At 48.5% G+C, this 21,033-nt stretch overlaps 1 protein-coding gene across 5 annotated transcripts in view; it reads right to left on the reverse strand.

Annotated features, from left to right (window-relative positions):
- Nucleotides 1-7,675: 7,675 nt before the first annotated feature.
- Nucleotides 7,676-21,033, reverse strand: part of LOC144107553 (uncharacterized) — a 28,231-nt gene continuing 14,873 nt past the window's right edge. For 2 of the 5 annotated variants that reach the window (XM_077640617.1, XM_077640618.1), the window contains one exon: nucleotides 11,036-15,811. In XM_077640617.1, coding sequence (XP_077496743.1) covers nucleotides 15,797-15,811 — 15 coding nt within the window. In that variant the 3' untranslated portion in view covers nucleotides 11,036-15,796. The other 3 variants (XR_013309304.1, XM_077640620.1, XM_077640619.1) reach the window with 3 other exon arrangements.

Here is a 21,033-nt window from a genome sequence, read left to right on the forward strand (position 1 = left end):
TTCAATCACTCCGTAGAAAATAACTGTTTCCCAGATATACTCAAAGTTGCTAAAGTAGTATCTATATATGAAGATGGAGATCCAAACCAACCAGGAAGTTTCAGGCCAAAATCTGTACGGAATTTGCTAAACACTTTCTTCGAAAAGCTAACTTCGCAACAGGTTAAAACATAACTTGTAAGACTGGCCTTCGGCTTTGGAATCTTCAGAGGCTGGCGCTTAACGAAGAAGACGACGAGAAGCGCCGAACGCTGCGAGGCTAGAGCGCCGAACGCTCGGTCCCTCGTGCGTGCTCTGGACTGAACGCTGTCTCTGCAGTCTGTGCCTGCACTGTACTGCTGGTTGTTCGCGACGCTGTGCTTTGGAAGATGTTTATTACAAATGGTGGAGGTGCCAACGATCCACTCGCCCTGGAGCTTCGTAACCGCGCATTGCCTACCGCCTCTGCAATGCCTGAGACCGTCACCCAAACCGCTTCACCGCTTCCGTCGGCTGTCTTCTGTTCCGGCGCCGCGCGCCAGCGTGACCCGGCCATCTTCAGCGGCACAGATGACACGGATGTTGAGGATTGGTTGACCTCCTATGAACGCGTAAGCGGTTACAAGTGGGACGATACCGTCAAGCTCACCACGTTATCTTTTATTTTAACGACGTAGCCAATATCTAGGTTTCGAAACCACGAGGCTGACATCTCAAGCTGGACAGCTCTAAAAACCAGCCTGACAGAAGTCTTTGGCCGTCCCGCAGTGCGTAAGCTTCACACTGAGCAACGCTTGCGAAGTCGGGCCCAGCAAACCGGTGAAAACTTCACCAGTTATATAAGATGTCGTCGACCTCTGCAAGTGTGTCAACCCTGCTATGAGCGAGGCCGACAAGATCAGACATATTATGAAAGGCATTGAGAATGATGCCTTCCAGATGCTCGTGGCCAAAGATCCCCAGACTGTCTACGCTACTTCCAAAGCTTCGATGAGCTGCGCAAACAGCGCATTTCTACCCGGCGTGCAGGCTTTCAGGCTGTCACACTTTCCAGCTTGGCTCTGCCAGGGGACGGTACTCTGGACCAACCGTCGCTCCTCCAGCGCATCCAGCAGTTTGTACGTGAGGAAGTCGCACGCCAGCCATGTTTGTCTACCTGCCCGCCTACGCCTTCGCTCACTCCCAACCTACAGCGTGTTATCTAGGAGCAGGTCGCTGAAGTCCTGCCACCTCCTCCTCAGCCACCTCTCATCGCGGTTCCTCTGACGTACGCCGATGCCGTGGTGCGGTCGCGGCCCTCACCTGCTTCCCCTGTGTACAGGCCATCTACCCGGCAGTTAGAACCCCAGCGACCTGCAACCTCACCTTACCGTCCGGTTGCCCGTCCCAGATCATAGCCGCAGCCACTCAATCCCTGGCGCACACAAGACAACCGCCCTATTTGCGACGCCTGTGGCGTCGCTGGCCACGTGGCTCGATCGTTTGTGTCGCAGTCGTGACCACCGTCCCTACGATTATAGGTGTCAGCCGACGTACGACCTTCCGCCGTCGTCCTCGCCTGCATCATACGAGCCGCCTCCGGATTCTTCTTCAAGGTACTATCCCCGCTCCCACCGCTCGCCCTCTCCTGCCCGCCGTTCCCGTTCTCCGATGCTCCGCCGCCAACTCGCCGTCCACGCGGAAAACTAACGGCCGCAGTTCCGGAGGCAAGAACTGCGTCGCCAGCGACTCACTCAAGGCCCGTTTCTGTGCCTGCATGTCACTATTATTACCGTGTTCGTTGAGGGAGTCGCCGTTGAAGCACTTGTTGACATTGGCGCAGTCGTTTCCGTGCTCAGTCACACCCTCTGTCAGACTCAAAAAAGTGACGACGCCCCTTCCTCCCGTTTATCTCCGCACGGCCAGCGCTTAGGACATTCGACCGTTAGCCGCCTGCACCGCCCGCCTGCTCATCGGGAACGCTCCCTACACAATCGAGTTCATGGTTCTCGCCCGCTCCTCTCACGACGTTATCATTGGTTTGGACTTCCTCTCCTCACATCACGCCGTTATTGACTGCGCCCGTGCTCAGCTTGATTTGTCGCCCTACAGTGACGCCCCCTTGGACGTAACCGGTGCTGCTTGCGCTATTGTGGTCGTCTCAGAGAACACAGACGTTCCGCATTTATCTTCAGTGCTGGTGCCTCTTTCTTGTGCTGCTCTCTCAGATGCAACTGTCACTTATACTCCCTCTTTACGATGCGCTGACCAGAAGTCTGTTTTGCTGCCTCATGCTGTGCTGACAATTGTTCGTGGCTCCAGCGCTATTTATGTGGCCAATCCGTTCTCCTGCCATACCACTTTACTCCGTGGCCAATCGCTTGGCAGCGTCGCCTTTCACGATCCCGCCTCAGCATACCCCCTCGTCGATAGCGCGGCCGGCCTTCACGTCAGCACCATTACGCCTGTTCCCATCACGAATCAGTCGTCTGTCGATATTTTTCACCGTTCCGTCGACGCCGCCCTGACGTCTACCCAACGAGATCAGCTTGTCGCCGTTCTGCAGCGTTTTCAAGCTTCGTTTGACTACCAGCAACCTTCCTTTGGGCCGCACTACCACCGTTACCTACTGTATTGACACTGGAACCCATGCCCCTTTGCGCCAACGTCCGTACCGCGTGTCAGCCGCTGAGCGCCGCATCATTGACGAGCAGGTGACCGACATGCTTAAGCGTCACGTGATACAGCCGTCGCACATCACGTCGGCATCGCCAGTGGTCTCGGTCAAGAAAAAAGACAGTTCTATCCGGTTCTGCGTGGACTACCGTCGTCTGAACAAGATTACACGCAAGGACGTTTACCCTCTCCCCCGTATCGACGATGCCCTCGACTGCCTGCAGGGCTCTGAGTTCTTTTCATTAAGCTTGCGCCCCGGTTACTGGCAGGTGCCGATGGCGGAGGCCGATCGCCCAAAAACTGCATTCGTCACACCCGACGGGCTCTATGAATTTAATGTCATGCCCTTCGGCCTCTGCAATACACCCGCCACATTCGAGCGCATGATGGACTACATACTCCGAGGGCTCAAATGGCACACATGCCTTTGTTATCTAGACGACATTGTAATCTTTTCTCCGGACTTTTCGTCTCATCTCCAGCGCCTTGAGGCTGTTCTTCGCTGCCTGGCCGACGCTGGCCTCCAACTCAATTTGAAAAAGTGCCGCTTCGGAGCTCGGCAGCTCACTATTCTCGGACATGTCGTGTCGAAGGATGGCGTTCTTCCGGGATGCAGCCAAGTTGTGAGCTGTGGCTGAATTTCCGAAGCCCACTTCTGTAAAAGACCTCCGCAGCTTCGTCGGCCTCTGCTCCTACTTCCGCCGCTTAGTCCGCAATTTCGCCACTATCATCGACCCCCTGACCAAGCTCCTTTCCAGCCACGACCTTTCGGTCCGGTCGCCAGCCTGTGAATAAGCGTTTACGACGCTCCGTCGCGTCCTGACCACACTTCGACCCTCGTTCTCCGACGGAACTCCAGACCGATGCCAGCGGCGTCGGCCTCGGTGCAGTACTCGCTCAGCGCAAGCAAGGCTTTGACGAATACGTTGTCGCTTACGCTAGCCGGACACTCACTAAAGCTGAAGCCAACTATTCTGTCACCGAGGAATGTTTAGCCATCCTTTGGGCGATCGTCAAATTTCGCCCCTACCTGTACGGGCGCCCTTTTGACGTCACCGATCACCACGCCCTCTGCTGGCTGTCCTCTTTGAAAGATCCCTCTGGTCGACGGGCGCGATGGGCTCTGCGACTCCAAGAGTACGACATTCGCGTTATCTACCGTTCCGGCCGCAAACATGCCGATGCTGATGCCCTCTCACGTTCCCCTGTACCATCTGAGGCAGTGCCTTGTATATCCGCCCTGCCTTCTTTGACGTTTGAGTCCGCTGATATGGCTTCCGAGCAACGCAAAGACACCTGGATCACTTTCCTCTTAGATCTCCTATCTGGCCAATCATCTCAACCTCCTTCCCGTGCTCTCCGTCGTCAGTCCCACCATTTCGCCATCCGAGACGAGCTTCTTTACCGCCGCAACTATCTCCCGGATGGTCGCAAGCGGCTTCTCATTTCGACACACCTGCGCTCCTTCATTTGCTCTTCCTACCACGATGATCTCCAGTGTGCCCATGCCGGATTCTTGGACTTTCACCCGTCTACGACAGCGGTACTACTGGCGTGGGATGGCCCGTTATGCCCGCCAGTTCGTTGTCCTGCACCGCATGCCAGCGACGCAACATCCACCTCGTCGACCCGCCGCTCCTATGCAGCCTCTGCCTTGCCTAGCGCAGCCCTTCGAGCGTGTTGGCATCGACCTCGACGGCCTTCTTCCCAGCACATCAACCAGGAACCGCTGGATCATCGTTGCCATCGACCACCTTACACGCTACGCTCAAACGTCGCCTTTACCATCCGCTACAGCTCACGACATTGCATCCTTCATTCTCCATCGCATCATTCTTCGCCATGGTGCGCCCAAAGAGCTGCTCAGTGATTGAGGTCCGGCCTTCCTCTCTGAAGTTGTAGCAGCTCTCCTTCAGGAATGCAACGTCGTTCACCGCACCAGCTAGCCGCCTACCATCCCCAGACAAATGGCATGGTTGAGCGTTTTAGCCGCACCCTCGGCGACATGCTGGCCATGTATGTTGCTGCCGACCGTTGTAATTGGGATCGCGTTCTGCCTTTTGTCACATACGCCTCCGCTGCCCAAGCCACCGCCAGATTCTCTCCGTACTTTCTCCTGTACAACCATGAGCCTTCTTGCACAATGGACACCATTCTATCATACCGCCCTGATGCTTCCGAATTTACAACTCTTTCTCAAGCCGCAACTTATGCCGAAGAATGCCGACAGCTTGCCCAGTCCTTCACTCCTCACGCCCAGCAGCAGCAGAAAAGCAACCGTGATCCCCCTGCACTTCCTCCTGCTTACCTTCCCGACTCTTTGGTCTGGCTCTGGGTACCCTCCTCAGGTCCCGGCCTTAATTCGGCTTTGGAATCTTCAGAGGCTGGCGATTAACGAAGACGAGAAGCGCCGAACGCTCGGTCCCCCGTGCGTGCTCTGGACTGAACGCTGCCTCTGGTCTGTGCCTGCACTGTACCGCTGGTTGTTCGGCACGCTGTGCTTTGGAAGACTTTTCTGATTACAATCTTAAAGAGAACAATCAAACACGATTTTGTTGAAAATTGAACTTCCACAGCTGCATTAACATTATCACAAACCCTTAATTCCGCCATCCCAACACAAAACCTCAATATCTCCCTGGAATGATCTTCCTGACAACATAATCTCTTTCATTGATCCTGGTGAGTTTAAAAAACATCTATGTATACATTTATTGCCATAGTGATGTTCGAAATGTACAACAGTTTCATTTGTTCTTAACGTTGTTTCGTGTCTGATGTTATTTTAACTCGGTTTTGTATAAATTTCGTGTTCCTTTCTTGTATTAGACTTGTACCGCGTTCTTGCACCGATATTATGGGTTTTTTTCCATCTGTATGTACATCTGTATTTGCCCCCCTCACCCAATGCTCTTCGGGGCCTGTGAGGTACTAATAAATAAATAAATATCCCATCAGGACATTTGGAATGTCCCCAGGAGGTGCTCATTTTTTCCGAAGACATCCAAAAGACGTCCCCACAACTAGCCGTGTCCAAAAAGTGCGTCTCAGGGACAGCCCCAAAAGGTTAATGCTAGATTTCTCGGCTCTGGCTGTTTTTTTCATGCAGACTTCAGGCATCTAAACGCACATATGTGCCAAATTTCAGGCACATGCTTACATTACAGGTGGTGTAATACATCTGTCCACTTGCGTGAATGCTTGCTGGCTAGGCCACAGACTTACCTGTTTACATGAAATGTGCTTTAACAAGGTGAAAATTCGGGCTTATTGGTGCATGATCTTGTGACGGGAGCAGCACAGCACGAGACAGAGAGGCGGGACACGACGCTGAATAACAACCAGATTTTTAATGCACGCTCATCGAATATATCTCGCTCGTATAAAAAGGAAAGGAAAAAGCATGAAAAATGTACAAGATGTACACGTGGTGAAATCTTTTGTGCTCTCGAAGCCGTTTATTCAAACAGCGCCCTGTTTGACCAATGTAGGTGCGTCTGCATGACAGAGGTATTTCATAAACCCCGCTTTTCACACATTCGACATGTTTTTTTCCGGTGTTTTTTCTTGCATTGATTTTTTCCTTTGCTTGCTGATGACTTTGGCGCACAGGCTTCTTAACTTTTTGGGTGCTGACATAATCACTTTTACATCAGCTCTTGCTCCTACCCTTTTGAGACTGTAGGAAATGCCATTAATGCAAGGAATGACCGCGTATGGCTTCCTTTGTTCTAATGTGGTTGTGACATATTTTCTGCCTCTAAGTACTTGCAGAATCCCTTCTGCAATACTGGACAGCAGTCTCGTCGGGCAACCTGCTGCTTTAAGCCGACGGTTGTGGGTGTCAAAACTGCCTTGAACTTCATGATGACAGGATCTCGTCAATGCGGCTCTCATTGCTGTTTTTTTCTACCCCCGCTTGGTGATCTTGGAGTGCGCAGATGTGTAGAGGAGCAGTCCCTTTTAGCTTCGTGGTCCGTACCGCCAGCATATGTGAGCACCTTGAAAGGCTAGCATCAATCGCATAACGTTGTTTTCTAGGATTTCACTTGTTATTCTAGTCCTAGTTCTTCCAGTCCTTAACAAAAGTAGCAATGACAGCCGCATTGATGAGATCCTGTCATCATGAAGTTCAAGGCAGTTTTAACGCCCAGAAGAGTCGGCTGAAAGCAGCAGGTTACCCGACGAGACTGCTATCCAGTGTCGCAGAAGGGATTCTGCAAGCACTTAGAGGCAGAAAATATGTCACAACCACATCAGAAGAAAGGAAACTGTACGCGGTCATTCTTTACATTAATGACATTTCCCTGTCTCAAAAAGGTAGGCGCAAGAGCTGGTGTAAAAGTGCTCACGTCAACACCCAACCAACCAAGAAGCATAGCTGTGCGCCAAAGTCAACAGCGAGCAAAGAAAAATCAATGAAAGAAAAAGCACCGAAAAAATACATGTGAAAAGTGCGAAAAGAGGGTTTGTAAAATACCTCTGTCATGCAGACGCACCTATGTTAGTAAAATAGGGCGCTGTTTGAATGAACGGCTTCGAGAGCACAAAATATCCCTAAAGGCCATCAGCAGTGAATTAGCAAACATTGCAGAGAGCATGAATGTGACCTGCAGCTTAGCAACACAATGGTCATCACGTCATGTTTTGATCAACGGACCAGGGAGATTGAAGAAGCCTCCAACATCCGACAAAAGAGCGACGTATATGCTTCAGCATACTTTCGATAGCATTTCGTGACAGCGAAATTGAATGTCTGCGTGCGTTGTCCTAATCTTTTACCACGTGTACATCTTATGCATTTGTCATGCTTCTTTCCTTATTGCGCGAGCAAGATGTATATATTCGATCGAACGTGGATTAAAAATCTGGTTGTTAGCGTTGATTCCCACCTCTTTATTTGTTTCGTGCTGCGCTGCTCCCGCCACAAGAACATGAAATGTTCCAAAATTTTACGCCACAAAGGAAATATGAATTCAAAAAGTTGCCCGATCCCGCCCATATAACAGGAAATAGCAGTGCAATACAGATGTAATTTAAGTTTATTAGATGTGCTCTTTGCCTTTAAATGAATACAAACAGGTGACGCATATGTATGGACCATTTAACATAGTGTACGTAGCACTACGGCACCAGCACATAATGGCCAAATTTTTCCCTAGCTTGAGAAATCTGGAAAAAAAATAAAAACACAGAGGCTGAAATGATGCACCTGAAGCAAACATTCTAAAGGGTACAAAAGCATATATGCACACGCAAAAGCAAACGCATGTAAAAACCAACCTGGGTGCCAAAAGAAAAGACGAGATGGGCGTACGATAGATACGCGGTTTCAGGTCACGGATATTCTGCAGGGTGAAACCTCCCTCGGGCTTTGCCTCTCGCACGAGCCTGGGAGTAAGCTTGAGCGTGTTATCAAAACAGGAAAAAAAATTAATTCTACGAGGCGATAATATAAAACGAGCATAAACCAACATACCTTGACGACGTTGCCAACAGAAACCCGGGGATGAAATAAAATGCTGCAACTATATACATGAATTCAACGCAGCCTTCTGTCCTGCACCTTTTCACGGCACAGCGAACGCTCAAACATACGCCTTACATCCTCGTTACACCCCCGTTTTATTTTCTTGTGACTGTGGAGATAAGACTGCTTGGAGCCGGATGGAAAGGGGGGACGTCTTGAGGTAGGAGAACTGGCGCGCCGCACCCATGGTATAGCAGACCACGGCGCGTGCGGCACAATACGGCGTGGGAGGCGAGATCAAGGGGATCAAGGCACAAGTAATCCGTTGGAGGTGGGTTGAAAGTCAACGACGCGAACACAACACAAACTATACCGCTCCGACAGGACAGCAATGTAGGTAGAGCAGGTTAATCCATGGGCACTCGCAGCATGTCTGGTGGGCTTCCGAAGATCTCTCCCTATGACCGTAGTGGACGGCCACGCTGCCACCAACAACACGCCACAGATGTCGGAGGCGCTGAGGGATGCAGAGTGCGCGCTAGCAGTCGCCCATTGCCTTGAAATCCGCTGCCGCGAACGACGCCTTTAAGAGCGCCATTATGGTGTAGGGCCGTGAAGCTGCGCAAAAGACTTGCGATGCGCCGCTGCATCAGTTCCACAAGGAATTATGTGGGCACGCCGAGGTGCGCGGAAAAGCTGCGATGAATCCGTAGCTACGAAGTTCACGACAGCCCAGTGATGAGAGCAAGAGCTGCCGCGCGTTGAGGCTTGCGCGCGAGCGGCTAGGGGCTGCGCGAATACGCGTGCGGAAGATGGCTTCCATCCAGCGAGGAAGCCGGTCGAGCGACGGGAGGACATTACTGCGCCTCTGTTAGCGGCGCAACGAGGACTGCTGGTAGTTGGAGATGCCTGCAGGGACCGCCGCACCGTGCTGAAGTTGGAAACACAATAGAAGACTGGCACGTTGGTGACTGCCACTCCCGGCGGTGCGATGAAAAGGCAGACCGCCGTCGCCTGCCTGCAGCATGGAGCCGACGGCCCACGAGGGAGATGCGGGGTGAAATGCGCTTCCTTCGGCTGTTCGAACAAAACTGGTTGATCTCTCAAAACGGCGAGTGCAAGAGCAAAACCTTCTTTCCCCGTAGTTTTTGGCACGAGGGAGAGAGAAAAGGGAGCGAGTAGTCTATATTTTTTGTTGAAAAGCATTGGTCCCAAAAACGTGCTCCCAGTTACCTTTCTGGGACCAAAATGCTAAGACGTTTTTGTTTCTGCTTAACACCCTCGAAAAAACGTTTCTAGACCATTAGTGGGCGCACTTCCCTTTTGCTTGTGTTTATGTGCCCTGCCTCTACGGCCTGGAAATGTCCGATAAATGTTTTACTGGGACATTCCATCCTTTCTGGGTGCACCTGGGGAGGTACGTTGTTTGCTGGGATGAATCAAAATAACATAGCTGTCGTTTTATTAGATACTAAAAAGGCATTTGACACGGTCTGTGATCCCATCTTGTAACGGTTTTGCAGCGTGCTCTTAAATTCTTTCATAGCTATTTATTTTCTTGGAAACAGAGTAATTATTAATGATTTCATGTCAGATATTAAAAATATATCGCAGTATATCACAGTGCTCCGTTATGGGCACCCATATTGTTTTCACTCTATATAAAAGATCTTAAATCTCTTCACCATTAATAATGTACGCAGATGACACCATCCTAATAGTTATTGACGAATCTTTTCCAGTAATTCAAATAACAATAATAAGTGAACCGAAAATCCTGCCTACCTGGTTCTTTGAAAATCGCTTAACCTTGAATATAGCCAAAACTAAGAACGTCATTTTTCACTCTAGGTGGAAGATAGCCAACAATTTAATTACACTTACCCTTGTCCTCGGACGTCCCTCATAGCCTGAGTCGCTTTGGGATGTTAAATCTCCTAAACCAAACCAAGCTGTCTAGTCTTTCACATACTTAGGAGTTATTTTTGATCCCATTTACACTGGAAAGAACAAATTAGCAATGTATGCAAAAAATTGGCTTTTGGATGCCACACGCTCATTGAGGCAAGATTTTACTTTTTGTACGATGTATTACACTTTCCATGCTACTTTGTCATTCGCATATCACTTACTGTTGTGAATCTTGGGGTCAAACATATAAAACCTACTTATCACCTTTATTTTGTCTCCAATAAAATGGGCATTGGACATGACAAGATCTGATTGAGATCACGCTAAGAGCAATACTTTTGATGCTAATCAAGTACTATTGTTCCCATCCTTGCACAACTACAAAATCTCTCCTCTTCCATTAAGCCTTTTTGCCCTATATCGTAATACGAGACAAGCATCCAGTTGTAATTTTAACCTCCCCAAATAAGGCAATGTATACGGTGAACGCCAGATAACTTAAAGGTGCAAAAATATGGAGTAAAAGTAGCCAGAGATTATAAAGTGACTTGCAAACTGCATTACAAGTCTGAAGAAATTTTGCCTGAAAATCTTTTGTGAATTCTTCGCACCTAATTTTTTGTTTGGTTTTGGTATTTGTTTTGTATTTCACGTACTTCTCTTATTTTTGTATTTTTACTGCTTTGTAGTCATTTAGTCTATATTTTTCCTGGGTTTTACTGTATCTTATAAACATGCACTTTTGTGAGCATCATGATTAACTCTTCAGCATTCTGCACTTTGCAGCTGAATTAAAAGCAATTTTTGTATTAGACTGGCAACTAGCTTTTGTAGTAATCAATCCAAACAGTGTTTTGTGCACATTTCTTGTTATTGAAATAAAGTTGCCATTAAAAAAAACAGAAATAGGGCGAAATGCTCGGGAAATGGGACTTGACCCACTTTGAGTAGAAGAAAAAAACCTTGTGCCATGGCGCTCTTTGGTCGCAGATGCCACAGTGCCACAAAAATTCATCATCATCAAAACAGAAATGAGGTATCAATTCAGTTTAACAAGTAGGTCCCACTTGAACATTTTCACATGAGATGAAGCAAATTTTGGTTTTACAAGTTGCTTGCTGCTTTTCTACAGTGGTTCCCATTCATCTAAGGCTGTGGTACTGAACCTACCACTCAGGGCCATGAAAAACTGATGTTCCATGATTTCAAACAGGCAACGTGTTTATTATTTTATTTCAATTACCCTCATGGCTCTGAAGGTATTACTGAGAGGAGTTTAACAATAAGTACAATTTACAGAAGACATACGGTGGCACACAATTGAGCAGGACATATTGCTCACTGTGCTAGAAATTATGGCTATTGTGCACCTGTGCAACAAAACTGAGATGAAAGAAAAATAAGAAACAAAAAGGAACCAAAATAGAGCACCCATGCCGCACTAAAACTGAAAGAAATGATGCTGCCTGCCTGTCCTGTATAATTTCTTTGCAGGTAACACCCACACTTTTGTTAAAGCAACAAGTACTTGGCACTTAAACAAGAACCCAGGCAGTGAGTTTAGACATGCTTCTACCTAAATATACAGAGGTTCACCAAAGCAACAAAAATCTTAACAAAAGCCAACACAAACATACATACATGAAGCATGTGTGCTTACACGCACCAAGTAGCACAGCAGTGACAGGCACATTACAGTGACACGAGTTGCTTAGAAGGACTTTGGTGTAGGCCAGTTGGTATGACATCGTGAAGAGCAAAACCGCAAAACAGGACGAGACTGAGGCAGGCGCCCTGTGTTGTTGCCTGCCTCAGTCCCGTCCTGTTTTGCGGTTTTGCTCTTCACGATGACACGAGTTGCCCAGCTCCTTGCACAAGACCATAGGCGTAAAAAAGCCGGAGGTATGGTTTAAGGTCTGAACAACTATACTTCGTCTCACAAGATGTTTGCAGCACTACGGAAGGTAGAGCTCTCTCGTCCAATCAGGGCTGCAGAAACGCAGAAAATAGTCCCTCGAATATTTGAGGAGTGTATGACTATTAATCAAAACAATAAGCATTGCAACTAAAAACATGATTTGGACAGGTATATTTAAATGGTAGGGAGTGTTTCAATCACTGGTGAAATTACCAGACAAAGCCCGTACGGACACAGCTCTGCGGAGGCCTGCTGCGAGGTAGTGATGCGTCGCCACTTTCCAACATGGCGTCGGACGAGTCTGTTGTGTCTCCTGTGTGCTCTACACCGACAGTGCGCTGTTTCCCCAAGCAGGCGAAGCAGGTGGCTTTAAATGTTCTTGAAGCGCTTCGCGTCGAGTGCGGGGGCAGTTGGAGTACAAATGCGCTCATCAAGAGGACGGCAAAACTCACGCAGGTGAGCGAGTGAACGCTTTACAAGTGGACAACGGAGACGTTGAACGCGGGCCGAGTGTTGTCACCGAAGAAGCGTGCTGGCGGAAGAGGCCGCGAGCGGACGAAGAAGCTGGACGATTTTGACCTGAGCGTGTTGCGAAGGGTGGTACACACCTTTTTCCAGAGAGGGGAAATTCCAACTATCGCGAAGGTGGTTGCGCATTTCAAAGAGGACGAAACGCTACCGACCGTGTCCGCAGCGACAATGCAGAGGATGTTGAAGAAACTTGGCTTCCAATATAAGAAGTGCTCTCGGAATGCGATGTTAATCGAAGCGACGCACATTGTGCAGTGTCGCCGCCGGTACCTGCGCCAGATAGCGGAGCTGCGACGCCAGGGTAGGCCTATTTTCTTCACCGACGAAACGCGGGTTAACGCCGGCCACACGCGAAGTCGAGTGTGGACTGACTGCACCATCCAATCTGCACACCAAGCGCATCGATCCGGACTGTCGACTGGTCTACAAAACCCCAGTGGCAAAGGTGGCAGGCTTATTGTGACGCATTGCGGTAGTGAGCAAGGTTTTGTCGAAGGCGCAGCGGAAGTTTTCCGAGCGAAGAAAAACTCGGGCGATTACCACGAGGAAATGAACGGGGAACACTACGAAAACTGGTTCTCCAGGAGACTTCTCCCGCTACTACCACCCGGCAGCGTTATAGTGATGGACAACGCGCCATATCATTCTGTGAAGCAGGATAAAGTGCCGCGGATGAGTAGCCTCAAAAAGGACATACAGGCTTGGCTGTCCGGAAAAGGTGTCGCGTGGAGCAGCGGCATGGTGAAGGCCGAGCTCATGCAGCTTGTCAGCAATGTGAACACAGGTGGGGAGCAATACCGTGTCGACTGCATTGCTAAAGCTGCTGGCCATCTCGTTGTGCGCCTGCCACCGTACCACTGCCAACTGAACCCGATAGAGCTTGTCTGGAGCGACGTCAAGGGTTTCGTGGCCAGCCAAAACTAGACGTTTAAGCTCCAAGACGTCGAGCCTCTGGTTTGGCAAGGCATCACGCAAGTGACTGTTGAGAAATGGAAGAATTACGTGCAGCATATTATCAGTGAGGAAGATGTGATGAGAAAACTGGACCACATCATCGACGATGTTGTTGACCAGGGACCGGCCATTGTTGTCAACCTGGAGGACGACACAACCAGCAGTGCTGAATTCAGTTGTTATGAGGACGATGAGATGATCGAACCCGTTTAACGTGCGTTGCCTCTCGCGCAGCACATGGGCTTGTTTTGCAATTCGCCACCATCGACACTCGGCTGCCTCGGCACGCTGGAGTAAATAAATTTATATGCACATGACACGATTACTGAAATTTACTGCGACGCGACAACAGAGGAACTGATGAGAACAGTACCCTGGTTGTCTCACATATATCGGTGGACACCCGAACCGCGCAGTAAAGGAAGGGATAAAGGAGGGAGGGAAAGAAGAAAGACAATATCTCGGTGGACACCCGAACCGCATCGTAAAGGAAGAGATAAAGGAGGGAAAGAAGCGAGAGAAAACTGAAAATTGAAAGTTAGATTTTGAGGTGTTCCACGGTGCTACTATAAATAGAGGTAGAAAGAAGCCACCTGGACATTAGGTGGATCGAGCCACAGGCGCGTAGGAACACACTAATGTAGTGCGCGCCATCCTGATTGGACGAGAGAGCTGTACCTTTCGTAGTGCTGCAAACATCTTGTGAGACGGAGTATAGAGAAGAGAAAGGAAGGGGAACAACAAACAAAAAGGAAGAACGGAGTGGTGAAAAATATTTCAGCGAAGGGGATGACAAAAAGATTCAGTCACCAGGAGAAAACTACATGGTAAAACAAGCAAGCAGGAATTATCCCCGATATGTGAGCACAGTATTTACACTTGTAAATTGGGTGTCACTGTAAGCACACACCATTATTAAAAAAAAATGCACTCTCTTTCATACAAAGTATGAGATGCTTTGCAGTACACTGGCACAGCACTTTCTAGTCTCGTATTGACCAAACACCACCATCCGTCCACAGAGTCACTCAGGTGGCCGAGTGTAGCGTCCAGGACTGCTACCTTTCAGTGCCCTCACTTTACAGCAGGTTCCGTGCTGCGTCGAGAGATGGCAACATGGCTCCACACGAGACTCAATGCCTCTGCCTCCACACAAGACATGTTGCCCTCGGGCGCATGGAATACACAACATGCCATGAGGACATAGCATAGGCTCCTTCACATCGCGTGCTGGCTTTGCCCACCATGGGACTAGGAAAACTCTGTTGTTGATGCATACGCCGCTCCCAGCAGTAACACAGCACGCATAATAAGCACCTGTTTAGATCCACCTCCTGCCGTTTAGATTCATGTTGCTGCCGAAGCAGGGTGTGGCAGAGAGCCAGTAAAAGCTGGGCAAGCTCTCATGATTGTGTGCGCACAGCATGGCCAATCGTGTGCGCGGGTGCAGTAGAATGTTTCTCTTGTGACTAGTTTTCTGCTCTCATTTAGGAGTTAAAGAGCTGAGCACAAATAAATGAATTTTAATGAAAAACTGACCCCTGAAAGTAAGGAAAGAAACTAACGAAATGGTAAAAAGCTTTAAGGGTCCATTCACAAGCAACACAGACTGATCATGACGCTCTACGGTGTTCCTTGTGTTCGGGTTCCTTAAGGCAAAAAGTGTGACACCTGGTTAATACTCGATTTCAGGTTTTCAGCAATACAGACAGCTATAAAATCCCTTTCCGGATTCAAAACACTAAAACTCGTCCATCAATTAAAAACTGCAGTCTAATCCTTTAGTACACTAAACCTGTACTAAAGGCCCGATTTTGAGATATCGTACTTTCATCATCATAACATTTCGAAATGAGCAGTGACAAACACAGGTTTCTATAGCATGACATGAAAAATTTCAACAACAAAAAGTGAACAAGGGATCTGAGGGGTAGCCTTAGGGTACTTAGCGAAAGTTTTGAATGGAGGTGTGCAAGTTTGGGTCAATGAGGGTACACATACATTTACCCAATGAACTTCTTTCTCTCTGCCCCCCTTAGCTTACATGCACACACCACTGCACATCAGTACGAATTACCCTTTACAGGTTGGCCGGCTCCCAGAAAAACAAAGCAAACAATGCTGCTGTACAAGCACTACTCATAATCGACCTTTGCCACACCCCAGGGAGGCCGGCAAAGAGCACGCCTGGATGCCTTTGGAGCTTCATGTGCTGCATTGTGTGGACCGGGAAACCTTTGCCCGACGTGGAATGCTGCACTGGGAACCTTTGCCAACCATAACTGCAGCATCGCACTGAATGGCTGCATCCACCTGCGCTACCTTTGTTGATGCACAGTGTAGCACCTTCGAACCTCCTTGCCACCCATGTGAGCAGGCTATCTCAACTCCATCTAAAGGAGGGAAACAGAAGCCAAGAGGCAAATGAAAGAAGGCAGCTTCTGCAAACTGCACACAAACTGCTCATTCCTGACACTCGAAAAATACAGCCCATTTATGTCTCTCTTTTCAGCTGGCAGCACCAAATGTTTTATTGTGCATTTCCATCTTTGGAATGCTACAAAAGGTATTAGTATACATGAATCAGTGCATGGAGTTATTCCACACCCAGTAAATAATTTGTGACTGAACTTCTTCTCTCTTGCTGGTTTAGTTTCACCAGATCAAAAGAGTCAAAAGTTGAGTTCACATCATATGAAACATTCTAACTCTGACACCAGTCTTGATCAAGAAGTAAAATGATGAGAAATGAACAAGGACCTATGTTATCGCTACAATACCAGTTTCTTTATGCTTCACCCGGCTTGAATTTATTTTGAAATCACAGCACAGTTCACTGCTAAAATGAAACCGAAATGACTTAGGGAATGCAATTACAAATAATTTACCAGGCTTAGGTGGTGTCCACATGACAACTAATGCTCATTAATGTGTTGCACATTACAGCAATAAAACTTTGTTTCCCTCCCACTACATACAATATTTATTCTGCACAATCAAAAACACAATACTCCTAACAGGACTGCCAAAGCCTCAGAGGGCTTTACTGGCAGTGCCTGGCAGTCAGAAAACAAGAAAATGCAGAAAGTTGTTACTGAAGATTGCAGTATGAAAGAGAAAAAGTATAAAGATGATTGAAAAAAAAAGTAAAACAAGCACTGGCAATTTGTTAAATATTGTGGGCACATAATATTGCCACGTTCATTTTCCATATATTGTTAGTCTTGGGGATTATGAACGGACCTCTTGGTCTTAGGCAACAGGTTGGTGTATATAGTGTTTTAAAATCATTGTTCCAAAAGTGGTTACTTGTAACAATTTTGACCAAAGGATTGGTTTGTTTTATGAAGGTCTAACGTCCCAAAGCGACTCAGGCTATGAGAGACACTGTAGTGAAGGTCTCCGGAAATTTCGACCACCTGGGGTTCTTTAACGTGCACTGAAATCGCACAGCACACGGGCCTCTAGAATTTCGCCTCCATCGAAATTCGACCGCTGCGGCCGGGATGAGGTAAAGGAGGGCATATTCAAAAGCTTAAACACATCTGTCTTTCTTAGGGCATAAATCATATGCCATTGACAACAGCAAGGAACGTAAAAAAATTGAATGAACTCTTGAGCTCCATCTGAGGGTGTAGTGACCATACACAGTCAAACCATAACGCATTTCTAGCAAAAATGTCCCATAGAAATGTGTACTGGTCCAATACAATATTTTATGGGTTTTGTTGGTGTACCTACTGGTTGTATTTGGATTTCTATAAGGCCAGTAAAAACTTGAATTGGTCTCATAGCTGGTACATATTGGTTTTTACTGGTCAAGTAGAGACGGTTGTGTTGGTTGTATCTGAATCTTTATGGGCCCAGTAGAGACTGATATTGGTCTATCTGCATGCACATTGGTTTGGACATGGCGTACTAGATCTACTTGAATGCCTATCAGACAGACTTAAAATAGTTTAAACTGGTATCTAATCGCTTTATTTGTTCCAAGAGGCAATGGTACCAATTTTGTATGCGTTTGCATGACACCCACTCAAAACTGAAATTTTACAGAATGTAACAGTGGCTTAGTGTGGGCTCGAAGATAACAGTTTTTTGAAAACATAGAGCAAAAAAGATACAGATGCGGACGGGACAGGCGCTAACTTGCAACTTAATGCCTGTCCCGTCCACATTTGTGCCATATGTGTCTTTCTTGCACTAAATTTTCAGAAAATTACAGAATGCACTGTAATGATTTGGCAGACCATGACAAATTGTCACAGTTGAAGTTGTAAACACAGAGGAATACAATAATGCACATGTGAGGCCAAAGATAAACAGTGAATGCTTACGAGTTACGGGTCTGGCACAAAACACAAGAAGCATGAAAACAGCAAACGAGATATCAAGACTACTACAATCAAGCCATATGCACTGAAGAAACAAAACCAAGCTAAAATATCACACACTAAAATATCACACTAAAAATATCACACACTATCAATATGAGGTGGCTCTCAGTGAAAAAACACAAGATGAAAACAGCAGGAAAATTATCACACACTAACAAGAACAGGCCACTCACAATGAAGAAACACAAGATGAAGATAGTAGAAAAAAACATCACACAATGCCAAAAGGTGAATGAGACTGAAGAAAAACAAGATGCAAACAGGAAATGCCACACACTACGATGAAAAGATGATTGACACTGAACAAACACAAAAGACAAAAATACAAAATATCACAACCAACTAGGTGATCCACAGAGTACCTGTAGCTTTACGGCAACCAGAACATCACACAGACTGCATCATAAGAGCAGCCCATTAACTTGGTCTCGATACAGTACAACCATGCAGCAGTTATGATAAATGTTGCAACAAAAAGTCACACTGAGAACAAAACCAAGGTGGCTCAGTGGTTAGGGCACCCAGCTACTGATCCGGAGTTCCCGGGTTCGAACCCGACTGCGGTGGCTGCGTTTCGTTTCGATGGAGGGGAAACGCTAAGGCGCGCCTGTGCTGTGCGATGTCAGTGCACGTTTAAGATCCCCAGGTGGTCCAGAGCCCCTCACTTCGGCACCACTTTCTTCCTTTTTACATTCCCTCCTTTATCCCTTCCCTTACCCCACAGTTCAGGTGTCCCCCGATATGCCAGACAGATACTGCGCCACTTCCTTTCCCCCAAAACCAATTTTCATTTCACTGACAGTAAATACACAGCAAGAACCCAGTTCATTTGCAGATTCTTAAGAAGAGCTGTACCAGCTAAAGTGTGATGCAAACCAAAAGAATAAAAATAGAGTGTAAAGAAGACGACGAGCATATGCGCGAGCTGCATGGTCATCGCCTGACACACGCTCTCGGCTGGACAAGCTGACCCGTTGTTGGCCCTGCTCCCGTTAGGAAGCTTCTCAGAATAAACCCCAACTTACATTTGGTGCAGGTGCTGGGTAACGTCCTCTCGCCCTGGAACTCCGCAACCTAATGCTACCCCCTACCGTGATGCCTAACCACCAAGTGAGCCCGGCCGCCGTCATCTGTGCTGGTTCTCTTCACCAGCGAGACCCCGCTATCTTCAGTGGCACGGACAACCATGATGTTGAGGATTGGCTCGCATCGTATGGGCGGGTGAGCTCATACAACAAGTGGGACGCGGAAACCAAACTGAACAATGTGATTTTCTATCTTACGGGCGTTGCGAATCTGTGGTATCGGAACCACGAGGCGGACGGTCTGTTTTCAAATCTAACTTCTCAGAGGTATTCGGCCGCCCGGCAGTCAGAAAACTCCGTGCCGAACAGCGCTTACGTGCGCGATAACAGCCGGTTGGTGAGAACTTCACGAGTTACATCGAGGATGTCGCCGATCTGTGCAAGAGGGTGAATGGTCAGATGCCCGAAGCCGACAAGATCAGGCATATTCTCAAGGGCATTGATGACGACGCCTTTCAGATGTTGTTGGCGCGAGACCTGCGCACCGTCGCGGAAGTCGTCACCCTGTGTCAGAGCTTCGACGAACTACGCAAGCAGAGGGTTCTGACACGCGAACACACCACGAACGTCGACTCGCTTGCTGGCCTGAACGATGCAAGAGACCAGTCATCGCTCTTACCGCACATCAAGAGCTTCATCCGAGGAGAAGTTGCTCGCCAGCTCTCGCTTATTTCCCGCCATCAAGAGCCATCACCACACATAACTCCGAATTTGCGGCACATCATTCAAGAACAAGTCGCTGAAGCTCTCCCGCAAGCCCCTCAGCCCACACCTCTTGCGGCCCCGCTAACATATGCGGACGTTGTTGCGCGACGTCGTCCACCTACCTATGCTCCACCTCCTGGTCCCGTTCGAAAGCCCGCTGCTTTTATTTCTCCGCCTGCTCATCTGCGAACCTCCTGGGGCACGCCTGATAATAATCGACCGCCTGCTCAACTGGGAAACTCCTGGCGAACGCCTGACAACCGCCCGATCTGCTACTTCTGCGGCTTGCCAGGTCATGTGGCGCGGCTTTGCCGTCGACGCATGAACATCTCAAGAACACCTCCTGAAGTTTCCGGTTACTGGTCCCAGCGTCAGTACTCACCTCCTGCTGAGCTGCCCCTAAGCCGTTCTCTGTCTCCTGAGCGCACCTCCTTCTATGGACGCCGTTCGCCTTCTCCACGTCGGCGCTCCACCTCTCCGATGCGACGGCGTCCCTCGACCACTCAAGAGGAAAACTAGGTGCCGCAGTTCCTGAGGCGAGAACTGCGCAGTCATCGAAATTTGAAAGGCCTCGTCTGTCTGCCATCAATTTAATTGAAGTTTTTGTAGAGGGCGTATCTGTGACGGCGCTTGTGGACACCGGTGCTGCGGTTTCTGTCATGGATGCAGCGCTTTGCTGATCTTTGAAGTGAAGACGCCCCTTTCTGGCCTGTCGTTACGAACTGCAAGTGCGCACCTCATCCAACCGTTAGCAGCGTACACTGCTCAAGTAGTCATAGCAGACATTCTATATTTGGTTGAGTTCATCGTTCTGCCGTCATGTTCGCATTCGATCATCTTGGGCTGGGACTTCCTATCGCTTCATGACGCGGTCATCGACTGTGCTCAGGCTCAAGTAGCGCTCTCCATGTTGCCGAATCCCGTGCCAGAGCTGAAATTTGCGGTGCCCCTGTTCCTGCTAAAGCTTTTGTCGCCGACAGTACCGATATTCCTGCGTGCTCTTCTGTGATTTTGCCTCTCTCCTGTGCTTGTGTTCCCGATGCCAGTGTCCTCTTCACGCCGTCTCCTACTTTTCTGCGTCGCCATTGCCTGCCGCTGCCTTATGCCCTCCTCACTTTCTCCGCCGGACTCACCGCACTGTGGGTCTTCAACCCGTTTTCAAGCCCCTTCACTTTGCGCCGTGGAGAATGCGTCACCACCGTGCAGCTCTTTGATTCTGTTTTCAACCATCCCGACGCTGCCGCAGAATCACCGCCGGTCGCCATGGACGCCCTCAGCTCACTTACTCCTGCGCCCGCCCCATTGTTGACCGACTTATTCCTTCGCTCTATCGACGCCACTCTACCTCCAACTCAGCGAACCCAGCTTCTTGCGCTACTTGAGGAGTTTCGCTCGTCCTTCGATTGCCACCAAATCGGTTTGGGGCGC

The sequence above is a fragment of the Amblyomma americanum genome, chromosome 10, assembly GCF_052857255.1.
Source record: "Amblyomma americanum isolate KBUSLIRL-KWMA chromosome 10, ASM5285725v1, whole genome shotgun sequence".
Classification (NCBI taxonomy): domain Eukaryota; kingdom Metazoa; phylum Arthropoda; class Arachnida; order Ixodida; family Ixodidae; genus Amblyomma; species Amblyomma americanum.